Raw genomic sequence first — 13,380 nt, 5'->3', positions numbered from 1 at the left:
TCACTGTGATAGATTCTGTTAAATTTGAATCCAATGATATAATATCATTGAATAAGAAAAACGATTCTGAGCGAAGACAGTCAGTTAGTCTATAATATCTTACTAAGTGTATTTGATGATATAATTGAGAATAAAGTAATTAATTTTAGTTTTTGTATATTTAGACATTAGTATTTACTATAGTTGGTTAAATTCATTTTTCCCCAAAAAACCTACCCTTCCCATAAAATGCTATTGCGTGTATATAAAATATAACAATATTCTCTAAAAGTTTCATATACCAACAAATAATATTTTTAAATTTTAACAAAATAATTAAAAACGTTATTCTTGGTTTAAATATGTGATTTTGTCCAAATTTGAATTTAAAATGTCTGTAAAAAATAAATATGTTTGTATATTTTTTAAATTTTTTGGTTACAGAATGAATTATTTATGAAAATTTTTGTTTTAAATTTTCAACTCTTAGTTATAAAAACTGAACATTTTATAATTTTTTAATTCCAATGATTGATAATTTTCAAGATTTTGACAAATTTAGTCAACATTTGAACTTTAAATGCTTATAATAACATTCAGTGAAATTTGCATGAATCTACAATAATTCGTTTTCGAAGTACAGCTAAATAAGAAAATCGCTACATGAGAAATCGAGAGAGTATCCAGTGTTGTAAAATTATGAATTTCGAACGCTCATAAAAATTTATTTTGACTTGCTTTTAGATATTTTATTTTTGATAAAAGTAGAAAAAATTTTGTTAAATCTTTTATTACATTTTAAAATCCTAGATTTAAAAAAGAAAAATTTGTATGAATTAAAAACTCCAAATAATTGGCAAATTTTCGTTTTATTTTTACATATTTTGTCAAAATTTCAACTTTAAATGCTAAGAAAAAAAAATTGTGACTACAGATTTTTAATATTTTTCATCTAGCTTTGAAACAATATATAAAGAGCATTCTATTAAATTTTCAAGAATTTGTTAACCAATAAATACAATTTTATAGATATTTATCCCTTACAGACCGATAAGGCATGATCGAGAGGGTATGGTTTTTTTTTCTCATTGTTATATTTATTCTACTCTATTCAAACCAATATCGCAAGATCGTGAAGATTACGTTCTATAGTTTTATCTAATTTTAAAAGTAATAGGGTAAAACCCAGCCATGCTCCACGTATTATTAGTTTTATGTTTTTATCAGTTTAATATATCCTTAGTATTCGGGTTATTTTCTTGGTAAATATTTGCGATAGCAATGAATTTGTTGTTTCGTTTTATCAACCATATAATTTCAAAGCCGTTTTCATCATCTATAATTATGTAATATTTGTTTTTTTCGTCGTAATTACACGAACAAGATTTAGTATCACGTTCGTGAGTATTCGGTCTACAGTTACGTATTTGCGTCCACCATGAATGTCGATCAAATTTCAGATTTATTAGAAGATTCAGATTTAGAATTTGAAGACGACGACGATTATGATGCAGATCCAACCTTTACTTTAACTAATCAACATGGAAATAATATTTTGTGCGAATCAAGTGATTCTGAAGTAGAATTAGAGGACGAACAACTTGAAACTGGTAGACGATTGGAAAGAAATGTACAGTTTAGTGTCGATGATAGTATTACTCGTAACGAAAAAGGTGATACATCGGTTTTCGAAAAAGTTGAATGGCGCATACAATCATTTACATCTAAAACATTTTCCGAAAAGGTTCCGAAAACCGTACCTGTGGGTACACCTATGGAATATTTAAAAAAATATTTTACCGAAGAATTATATGAACTAGCGGCGTTGTGCACTAATTAATATTACATGGAAAATAAAACAATTTTTTGGAATTCACGTAATTATTGGTTGTATTAAATTTCCTCGTCTCCGCATGTATTGGACTGCTAAGTTTCGATATGATCCTGTTGCATCGATAAGGTCTGGAGATCGTTTTTTTCAATTGAGAGTTAATTTACATTTTACAAATTTGGTTAGTGATGAAATGAAAAAAAATAACAAACTATGGAAAGTTCAACCACTCATAGATTTTGTAAGGAAAAGGTGCTTATCTATTAAGCGATCATCAATTTATTACTCAATTGATGAACAAATGATACCTTTTCTTGGACGTTGTCAGATAAGACAGTTTGTGAAAAGTAAACCTAGGCCAGTTGGTCTTAAAAATTTTGTAGTTACTACGTCCGATGGTCTAATTATTGATTTCGAAATATATCAAGGACTTACCACGCCTTTTCCTGACAAAAGTCTAGGACTTGGACCGGCTGTAATTTTACGTCTTATTGATACAATACCAGAAGGTTCATCTGTATTTTTCGATCGATATTTTACTACTATTCCGTTGATGCAAAAATTAGTACAGCTAAAAATTCATGGAACTGGTACTATACAAATGAATCGTCTACAGAAATTTCAATTTAAAGCAGATTCTAAAATGAAAAGAGGGGATTTCGAAGAAATTGTATCTGATGATAAAAATATTTCTATGTTGAAATGGAAAGACAACAAGTCAGTAGTTACGACATCAACATGTTACGGAGGTTTACCGACAACAACAGTATCCAGATGCTATAAAAAACAAAAAAAGCATATTGACGTACAAATTCCTAATATGATATCAAAATACAATGAAAAAATGGGCGGTGTTGATCATTTTGATCAAATGATGGAATAGTATAGAACTTGGTTAAAAACAAGAAAGTGGCCACTTTACGTTATACTACACTTACTTGACCTATCAGTAACTAACAGCTGGTTTGAATATTTAGAAGATTGTAAAATAAATAAAATACCAAAAAAAAAAAAATTAAAGATTTGCTTTAGTTCAGATTGGAAATTGGCGAATGCTTAACTATGGCCACCCCACCACCGCCTACATGTCAAAACACTGAAAAGATGGAGAACCACCGATAAAAATAAAACCACCCGCACCTATACCATGAGACGATGTAAGACTAGATGGATACCATCATTGGCCGAGAGCAATGGACCTTAAAGCGCCTCTAAGTTGTAGATACAAAGGTTGTACAAGTAGGTAAAAAATTATGTGTACAAAATGTAAAACGTACTTGTGCATGTCCAAAGGTAAAATGTGTTTTGAAAATTATCATCAGCTAAAATAAATATTAATTATTAAATTCAAAAATTCAAAAAATAATTACAAATACTTATTAATGTTCTTTTTTTTATTTATTTAATTAAATTAATAAAGTTATACCTAAGTTTGTTAAAATTAAATTTATTATCTTATATAATAAAGCGTGAACAATAGTTCGTTTCACTTTGAAAAGAGTGCGCCTCGGTCGCCGTTTTTTTCTTCCATGGCCCGCCGCCAAACAGTTATCGCGAAAACAGACGGTTCTCCAACGCCGCCGTCTCGATAACGCGTTTTTCTTAGGTTAGGTTCGATTATTACGCGGGTTTTCGACGATTTTATTATTTTTTCGATTTTTTTTTTTTTTTTTTTTATCGGCTGTTTGTTATATTAAAATATTATGTTGTTGTATTTTCAAGTGTACGTTGCTATGGGAAACGTTATATTAAATAGACAATTAATATTAATATAAGCTTTATTACACACGAATTATACGGAATTATTATACAGGTATATATGATGGCATACTCTTCGTTTACATATAAAATTGATATGTCTCATAATATAAAAGCCCCTGAAAGAGTTGAGTACAGGTATAGTTAGGTAAGTCAAAGTTGTAATTGCAAATATTCTTAATCATACCTAAGAGTTTCTGTAGGAAATGTTTATAACACTTTTCTTATAGTATTTTATTATGCATGTCCTTTAAATTGACTTCCTATGATGTAATGTGTAATACTTTTTAATGTATACTGTAACAATTTCTCTGAACAAATTATATATATTATTATTATTTCCTATACCTATTAAATATTGTTATATATTGTATTGTATAATTGATACCTATTTGATTTGTTTTAATGTTTTGCCTAATATATTGGACTATGATGTAGTATTATAATATATACGGATTACTGACACTGTACATATGGATAAGAAACAAGAGTTTACACAGTGTATAGTTATGATTATGATTATAAGTGTGACATTTCAATACATACACTGGTATGAGGTATACCAATATATATATATATATATATACTTACTTATATTACTGTGTGTGTATACTAAAGCAGAATTGTTATGACTGAATATAATATGTTGGATGGACATTGGACATGTTATTATAGTAACTTAATATGGTAAATATGAATTTATTAAATGTATTATGTTATTTATTCTTATTAATATTAATTGCATTTACAAAAATTCTTCTATTTTCATCATTTTTATGTGAAAATGAAATTAAAAAAAAAAAAAATTAAATGTATTATACGCAATAGCTCATGTAAATTAACCAATACCTATTACCTATTATACTGCTTAATTTCTTTTTTTACATTTTAATATTTTATTGTATTATATATTTTAAAATTAATTAATATAATCTAATATACTTAAGATTACAATAAGCTGAATAAGCATACATAAATGTTTTAATTATTTAAGAATAAAAAATACCTATAACAATACCAACGGTGCCAACACTCAACATAATAATAATGGTACTTAAAATACATGTTTATTATTATTATTAGGTTAACCTATTAGCTGCACAAATACCTGTAATTGTAATGTAAGTAATTTGATCGAACTTATACTTTCCTTTACAAACATGATACATTTAAGTTGCACTTCTACAACTGATACTATTATTTAATTATTAGATACTCATATATTAATATAAATATATACACCAGGAAAACTCTTAAAGAAAAACACATACAAAGTACTACAAGTATTAAAAATACAGATCTTATTATTAATAATTTACTAATTATTAATAATATATATAATTACAAAATATACGTACAATCACGGGCCAAATGGCCCTTTTGCCACAGCCATCCTGAAAAATAAAAGTGTATAGGTAACGTTGTAAATGTTCATTATTTTTGATATTCATACTTTTTTGACCGCTTTTTTGGCCGTAGTTTATGTTATTCACAAGTTTTTTGATATTAATATTTATGTTGAACATTATCTATAACATTTAATATTTTAAATTATTAATTAAGTAAAATGACATATTTCACTTAACCTAAAAACAAACAAAAAATACACACGAAAAGGTTATAATAACTAATACGTGTACTCACTTCGAATGAACAATTCAAATTGAATGGCGTCCGTAAGACATTCGTTGTTCCATTGCATATTACGCATTTATGGTTGGTATTATTGGTACTATAAATAACCGCAAGTCTGGTCCATCAGTCTATCCATCAGTGACGATTGACAATTAATATTTAATAATATCCTTTGTAATATTAATTAAATTATATTATGTGCGGTATTTAATATTTGGTAATACTGTTGCCATGTTGTGGCGGAGTGGAGAGCGAAAAGCGTTGAGGACCTGGGTCCGGTGCGCCTGCATCAGGCAACTTTTCTTTGACGTTCATGCAACACGTTTGTTTTTACGTACACAAAAATTTGCACTTTTTTCTGTACTTTTTTTAGTATATATTTATAATTTTTTTTTTTTAACTTCGTTGGACGTTTTACAGACCGGTAAGTACAATTTCTATCATTCATATAAGCTAATTAATTAGCGCATTCGCCCCGAATATTACAAGGATATGCGTTATAGTCGTTCAATTCAGAATGCAACGCGAATTACTACCAGGCCGTGTTCCCACTAAGTCCGGATGTGATTTCGAGGATGCCGCTTTTTTTTTTATTTACAACTTAATGTGTTCTATTATTTTCAAGTTCTTTTCCGGGATCGTCGGTCGATGTGGTCAACGACATTCGCATTACGTTCGTACCTCGCACTTTTTCAACGTGAATATTTGTCGTATTCCTATTTGATTTTTTTTCTCATTTTCTTTATGCGTTTCGTAAAAATTATTTTCAATGTACATTATGTACCGTTAAATTCAAAGTTTTTCTAAAAATAACACAAAACTATTGGGATTCCCGTGACCCGTGTTAATCTATTATCACCACTGATAACATAGGTACGATATAATTACGCCGAGTGTATAAGCTTACGTTTTATACTACCTACCTATACTACTTATATATACATATTATATTAATTAATACATTTAATTATTAGTTATAACATTTTCGATTATCATTAAAATGTCACTTTTTAGTCACATCACCATGGTGAAAATATGTGTGATCTGTGGAAACGTCAGTGGTCTTGATGGAGTGTCTGTGCACAGGTGACAACTAATAAATAACAATAATGTTTTATTACTACTCTAGCCATACACTGTGAATATTCATAAATTGATTACATTAGGTTTCCACCGAATGACGAGCAGAGAGGTCAATGGGTGTTGTTCGCCGAGATCAATGGTTTGTATGCTCAACAGATATTTGTCAACTCAAAACTGTGTTCGAGACATTTTGTCCCTGGTCGTGACTACGCTTTGGGCAGAATTCGTCGCCGTCTATTACCAAGAGTAGTACCATCTTTAGTGAGTTAAATAATTTATTATATATATATATATATATATGTGTGTGTGTGTGTTAGCTGTTATTATGAACAGTTCCAATAACACTTTCAATGTTATGCAAGACAACAATAAATTATACATTACACTTTACACTATAATAATATATTATGTAAAGTTTATATTTTTATTATATGGTTCTATTATAGTTTTATTATAACAGAATTTTTATTAAATAATAGGTTTTTATTTTACATTCAAATAGTAGGTTTAGCAATTTGATGTATACATAACATCATATATTATGTTATGTTGATAATAATTTTTATTTATCATTTAGTAATTGCACATTTTAATTTTTTTTTAAGTATAATAGTATATTACAATATATTATACTATATTTGAATTATTTTTTAATAAGTAAATGTAAAAGTTATATAATATATTAAAATTAAATGCTGCTATTAAACTATATTCAGTCTTTAGTGTATTTCTCTATGATGTTGAGTTTAAATGTGAAATGGAAAATGTCCCTAATTATATTTGATTATTCTTTATACAACTGTTTTTTTATTTATTTAATGTGTTGCAATTTATTAGATTCCCAAGCGGTGAGATAATTTTATGCAATATGCTTATTATTAATTCATACTTTTTCACTATACATAACATAAACTTATATTATTGTACGCACATTAAAACTGACCTCCTTTTATGATATAGTTAGTTCAACCGGTCTTGGAGATTGCGGCACTAGGCAACGAACAAGAAGTGGACATGGCTATCCCTGATGACAACGAGATAGAGGTGGAAATTATTGAAGTCCAAATGGATGAGGTAATGATGGACATAAATGAAGAAGACCCATTGCAACCCGAGGAAGTGGTACAAGGTGACATTGAGTTTGTGGATTTACTGCCTGCTGACGCAGAGGCAGTATTTGAATTCAGGGATATATTTGACGTTTTACTACCAGGCGTCGATGAAGAGGTCAGTAAATATCTCATACACTATAATGAATATTGGTTACAGTTTTTTCTTTTACAACTGTCATTTTAATTACAGTTTGTGCCGATTCCACCGGGTGTTCCCAGAGCGCACGTGCCCATGAGAGACCGTCTGGCTGGCATTCAATATGAACTTCCAGAGCGCCATGACATTGGACCATTGGATGCCGTCTGCACGCAATGTGGTGCCCGTCATTTCTCTTGCGAACGTGTAAACAGAAATCATTTTACAACGTGTTGTAATAACGGTCAAATGGAGAGCGTGTGTTGGGTCAACCACCAGAGTTATTAATTCGTTTGTTGATAGATGATTCACAGGTAGCTAAACATTTTCGCAAAGAAATCGGTCGGTACAACAACACACTGGCATTTGCTGCGTTCTCCACTGACCTCAACCCAAGACGTTTGACAGGTCCGGGACCGAGAGTGTTCACTGTACACGGGCAGGTGTACCGTAGAATTAGTAATGACGTTGTCAGGAATGAACTGATGCAACCGAAATACTGCGAGTTATATTTCATTGAATCCGAGTCAGCCAACCAGATTCGTATGGCACAAAAACCACGCACAAGCCCATTGTTGGAGAACTTGCTTACAGACTTGGACAGTCTATTACGGCAAATCAATCCATTCGCAGTGGCTTTTGAGTAATATATTAATAATATATATTTAGTTAAATAAACACATATAAACACATATCACATTAATTAATTAATTAATAAGTAATAATATTAATAATTATTGTAGTCATGTGTAGTTAATAATTCATTGAAAACACAACATTCGTGTAAATTGTAGTGTAACATTTTATATATATTTGTAGTTTACATTACCACTCATTAAGAAACCAATTTTTTAAGTTTTAATTTAATTATTTCAAACTATTCCCATATCATATTATGATATCGTAACAAGACTTAATACACTTGTGTAATGTAGTTGATTAATATTTTGTTTATTTTATTTTACTTTTATTATTATATATATTGTTGCGTGCCAGTATCAGATTTGAATCCAAATGGTTAATTTGAATGAAAGTTAAACTTAATAACGTAATATGTTTTATTGCATACAAACAAAATACATGTAACAAATTAAATAAGTGGCTGAGTGACGTGAAAGTGCTCTGTTGTTGATAGCTTTGGTACATCTGCCGTTGCTGGTCTTCGGGCTCCCTTATATATTGTGGTGCGTCTCTTGTTTACGTCGTGTTTTCGCCTTCTGGGTAAAACCAGGTGTCCTTGTTGTTGTTGTTGCAAATTCGGACACGAATTTGAGAATGTGCAATAACATCTCAAATGCATCATTAGTGCACTGTAACTATTGGTGCGCTTACTATCCCGACACGTGTCATGGTCATAGTAGCATCCGCATTACCCTTGACACGAGGCATGGTCATACTAACTTAGCCTTGTAATCTCGTAGATATCTTATAGATATCTCGTAGCCCATAACACCTCCCCACAAAAAAAAAGGTTTATGTCTGCAAGACAGAAATCTTTACAATTTTCTTAAATGCACTCAGCTACACTTACAAATTCAGTTTTACATTGGTAACTTAATAATAATATTAGTTATATCAAATTTTAAATAAATCAAGAATACAATATAAAGTATGTTAGTTCAGTATATATTATTAATATATATATTTTTAAATATTTGAATCTCCTTCACCTTGAATAATACAATTAAAATAATAAAATAAATTTGTGAATAATTAATTAACATTACACACGAACGTTACGTTCTACCCATATACCAAATTAAATAACTAAATAACTGAATCTACACATAGGTATAAAATTAATATTAATATTTTAAAATGCTTTATTAAGTTTTCATATCGTTTTTTTTTTTTATGACAATATGATTAAATATATTATATTTGGTATATTATTCTACATCCATTCTCATAGATCATGAAATTGTTTTAGTATAGTTACTTTATTTTCTTCCGTATTCTCTACGTTTTTGCGGTTTTAGTTTACGCAAACTATAATTCTGATTTTAGTCTTACGAAATATGTATCGTAACATTGACCTTACTTTTTTACATTCTAACTCGTCATTCATACCTAGTTTATTCATTACTATTTATTTAATTATTTTTAATTTCACAAACCTTTCTTAAATTTATTCATTAATACTATAATCTTATATTTGATTAATTATTTGCTTTAACATTATAATACTGTTTTACATTATTTTTATGTATGGTAATGCCTCGTCGGCCACGTTGTATAACTATATTTCCATCTCCTATTACTTCAATTACTATGACTAGTATTAACTTTATTTATTTTTAACAATTTGCAAACTTCCGTAAATGTTTTGCTAAGGAAATCCGTTCCCTGATCTGTCAATATCGTTCCCGGTATTCCATGTACACACACGAAATGTATAACAAAAGCTTCCGCGACCGTGTTTGCCTGATGATTAGGTATTGGTACTCCTAGCGTGTATTTAGATAAGTCATCTTGCATTGTTAAAATATAATTATTACTAGACGAGGTCGTTGGTAATGGACCTACAATATCTAAAAATATTTTTTTTTTATGTTAATAGAAATATTATATAAAGATTGCTCTGTATTACCTATTACTTTACTAATCGGTAAAAACAATTAATTAATTCCTAACTTACGTTTTATTTCATATTTTATTCCTAATGTTAAATTGTATTGTTTTGTAATTTTGTCACTGTATAATACTCTTTTTTAATGCTTCTAAAAGTGTACCTATAGTTTCTTTTACATTACCCTCGAATAAAACCATATTTCCAAAATTTTATTAACCTAATTCATAATTATATTCTACTCTATTATTTATTATTTATATTTATTATTAACTTATCGTAAAGTCCTGTACTATTGTTTCCACTTTATTACAGGTGTTCTATATTTGATCAACCTCCTCGGTATATATTATCTGATTGAAAATTACTGATATGATTATTCGTGTTATAATTTCTTGTATTATTTGTACGTTGAAAATTATTATTATTTAGTCGTGAAAAATTACAATTATCTCTATTACTAGAAAAATCGTTCCTGTACCTATAATTATCTCTTTCTGAATTATATTCTACTTCTTCTGATTTTGCCAATTGCTTAGCTACCTCTAATGTTTTAGGATTTCGTGCCTTTACAATTGTTCTTATAGGACTTATTAATTCTTTTATAAAAATATTCAGTGTTTGTTCTCTTAAAGTTTCGTGAATTACTTTTGCTTCTGATTCCTCTTTATTAAGTGTACACGCAGTACATAATTTATAATATAATTTTTCTACTCTATGGCAATAATCATTGACGTCCCCACCATGACGCATCTTAATGGAATTTAATTGTATCTGCAAACTTGAAGCAGTTGTCGTATCTTCAAAAGCATCCATCAAATAACTCTTCATGTATACCCATTTAGTAACATTTTTATATTTTATCATTTCTAATGCTCTACCGGATAACCTAGTTGTTATATATTTAACTAAAGCCGGTGCGCATTTTTCTTCAACCAAATTTATTGCCATATCACATGCATTTATGAACGAACGGATAGATATCGTCTTCTCCCGTACACATAGGTATAAGCTTAAATGCTTCCTCTAATTTTATGATAACCATTTTCTTTACACGTGGTTTTCTCCCGAACGTTAACTCAGTATGTTCAAAATCGTCCGTAACCTTACTACGTGTAACCTTTTTATTGTCTAAACTTAAACTTCTCTCTAAGCTGTGTTTTATTTTCGCGCTCTGGCGTTCACTTTGGTTTCTAAATAAACTAGGGCGTTCTTTAGGGCTTTCAATAGGGCTAGGGCTTTTACTAGGGCTAGGGCTTCTACTAGGGCTTCCCAAATCAATCAACTGTTGGTTTTATTTAATACTTCTAAACTCAATTCTGGAGTTTCTAAAGACGTCTTATTCGATGGATTAGTTACTTCCAAAGGAGATGTACCTGTGTTCTCCATAAATTGCTTTCACACTCATTTGATACGTTTTACAATAAACTATAATAATATAACTCAATAATAATCTCAATAATATATGCCCTTTAATAATTCTCAATAATAATCTCAATAATTCACAATATGCCCTCAATAATAATTCTCAATAATAATCTCAATAATTCAACAATATGCCCTCAAAATAATATAATAATTCAATAATAACTCAAATAACTCAATATGCCCTCAATAATAATATAATAACTCAATATTTCTCAATAATAATTCAAATAAATCAATTGCCCTTTAATAATCAAAAAAAAATTCCTAAATAGTTTTTTTTTACGACCTACTTAAATATATTCAGTTACTTAAATGATATTTCTTAGGTTTTATATTTTTGTAACATATATCCGTGTAATAATTTAATTAACTATTCACTCACAATAATGCGACGTTCGTTGATGTTGTCATCCTGTCTGATACTTTCTGCAACGTTGAATTGAATGGTCTTCTCTTCTGGAGTTATCAACGAGAAAGAATGATCAAGTCTTCCTTGTTGATGGTAACCTTTGACAGTTTGCCTCCTTGAAAAGTGAATCCTACCGACTGCGCCAAATTGTTGCGTGCCAGTATCAGATTTGAATCCAAATGGTTAATTTGAATGAAAGTTAAACTTAATAACGTAATATGTTTTATTGCATACAAACAAAATACATGTAACAAATTAAATAAGTGGCTGAGTGACGTGAAAGTGCTCTGTTGTTGATAGCTTTGGTACATCTGCCGTTGCTGGTCTTCGGGCTCCCTTATATATTGTGGTGCGTCTCTTGTTTACGTCGTGTGTTTTCGCCTTCTGGGTAAAACCAGGTGTCCTTGTTGTTGTTGTTGCAAATTCGGACACGAATTTGAGAATGTGCAATAACATCTCAAATGCATCATTAGTGCACTGTAACTATTGGTGCGCTTACTATCCCGACACGTGTCATGGTCATAGTAGCATCCGCATTACCCTTGACACGAGGCATGGTCATACTAACTTAGCCTTGTAATCTCGTAGATATCTTATAGATATCTCGTAGCCCATAACAATATATACAGTGTGTATTGTACCAAAAAAAAAACTTTGACTTAATAGCTCTATACTTATTTTACTTTTAATTTTTTTATTACCAAGTAAATATTTTTTTAACAATATTTACCATTCAACAATGATACATAACATAATTAATACTGTGCTGTACTATTGTTCAGGTTACACTTGCATATGGTTAACTATAATAAGTGTTTTTGAGTTATTTTTCATGCAAGTGATACATCATATGGCTTTGAGTGACTTTACCTTACAATACTTACAATTTTTAATATTGCATCCACAATTCTAATAAGAATTTAGCGAAAATACCGAAAATTCAAGTGTATGATTGAACAAATTTCATAAAACATGATGTACACTATAAATTAACCTTATCTATACACCATACATACAATACAACCAAGCATACAGATAATAACTATAATTATATTATTAATTATTTACATGAAAATGTTCATATATAACTGTACACATATTACGTGAATATATATACAAGATACACACATGCTTTAATATTATTTTGTTACAGAAACATGCGACAAGTATGGCAGAGGGAACAAGATGCTGCTGCTGCCAATCCCATGTTACAACCGAGAAGGGTGACCATGCACATAATTGCCGACCCAAACAATGATCCACGGCGATACAATCAACCAGCTGCTCATGTGAACGAGGTAGCTGTCGTCTTTGTTGGTGAAGATGGTCAACCACCAGGGAACCTAGATCTGGTTATCTATGACTCCAACCCGGTTAACCCAAATCACCGGATGCAAAGCATATCGGCAGGTTCGTCTCATGCGGATCCAATGTTGTATC

The 13,380-nt window shown here is 29.8% G+C and overlaps 2 protein-coding genes across 2 annotated transcripts; both read left to right on the top strand.

Annotated features, from left to right (window-relative positions):
- The first annotated feature begins 1,892 nt into the window (after positions 1–1,892).
- LOC126553530 (piggyBac transposable element-derived protein 3-like) lies at positions 1,893–2,693 on the top strand. The gene has a single exon (XM_050208680.1). The coding sequence runs from the start codon at positions 1,893–1,895 to the stop codon at positions 2,691–2,693; it is 801 nt and encodes a 266-aa protein (XP_050064637.1).
- Positions 2,694–7,276: 4,583 nt separating this feature from the next.
- On the top strand, positions 7,277–7,822 carry LOC126553532 (uncharacterized). Its single transcript, XM_050208682.1, has 2 exons — positions 7,277–7,513; positions 7,589–7,822. Exons 1-2 carry the CDS (start codon positions 7,301–7,303, stop codon positions 7,820–7,822), a joined length of 447 nt encoding a protein of 148 aa, XP_050064639.1. The 5' UTR covers positions 7,277–7,300.
- Positions 7,823–13,380: the final 5,558 nt, after the last annotated feature.

Source organism: Aphis gossypii, unplaced genomic scaffold (assembly GCF_020184175.1).
Source record: "Aphis gossypii isolate Hap1 unplaced genomic scaffold, ASM2018417v2 Contig00254, whole genome shotgun sequence".
NCBI lineage: Eukaryota > Metazoa > Arthropoda > Insecta > Hemiptera > Aphididae > Aphis > Aphis gossypii.
The sequence above is the reverse complement of the archived record's forward strand: the minus strand, read 5'-3'. Positions and strand labels throughout refer to the sequence as shown.

Coding starts and splice junctions, on each gene's coding strand:
- LOC126553530 (XM_050208680.1), top strand. CDS start 1,893: ATGTATTGGACTGCTAAGTTTCGATATGATCCTGTTGCATCGATAAGG.
- LOC126553532 (XM_050208682.1), top strand. CDS start 7,301: ATGGCTATCCCTGATGACAACGAGATAGAGGTGGAAATTATTGAAGTC. Junction 7,514..7,588: donor TACCAGGCGTCGATGAAGAG/GTCAGTAAATAT, acceptor TTTTAATTACAG/TTTGTGCCGATTCCACCGGG.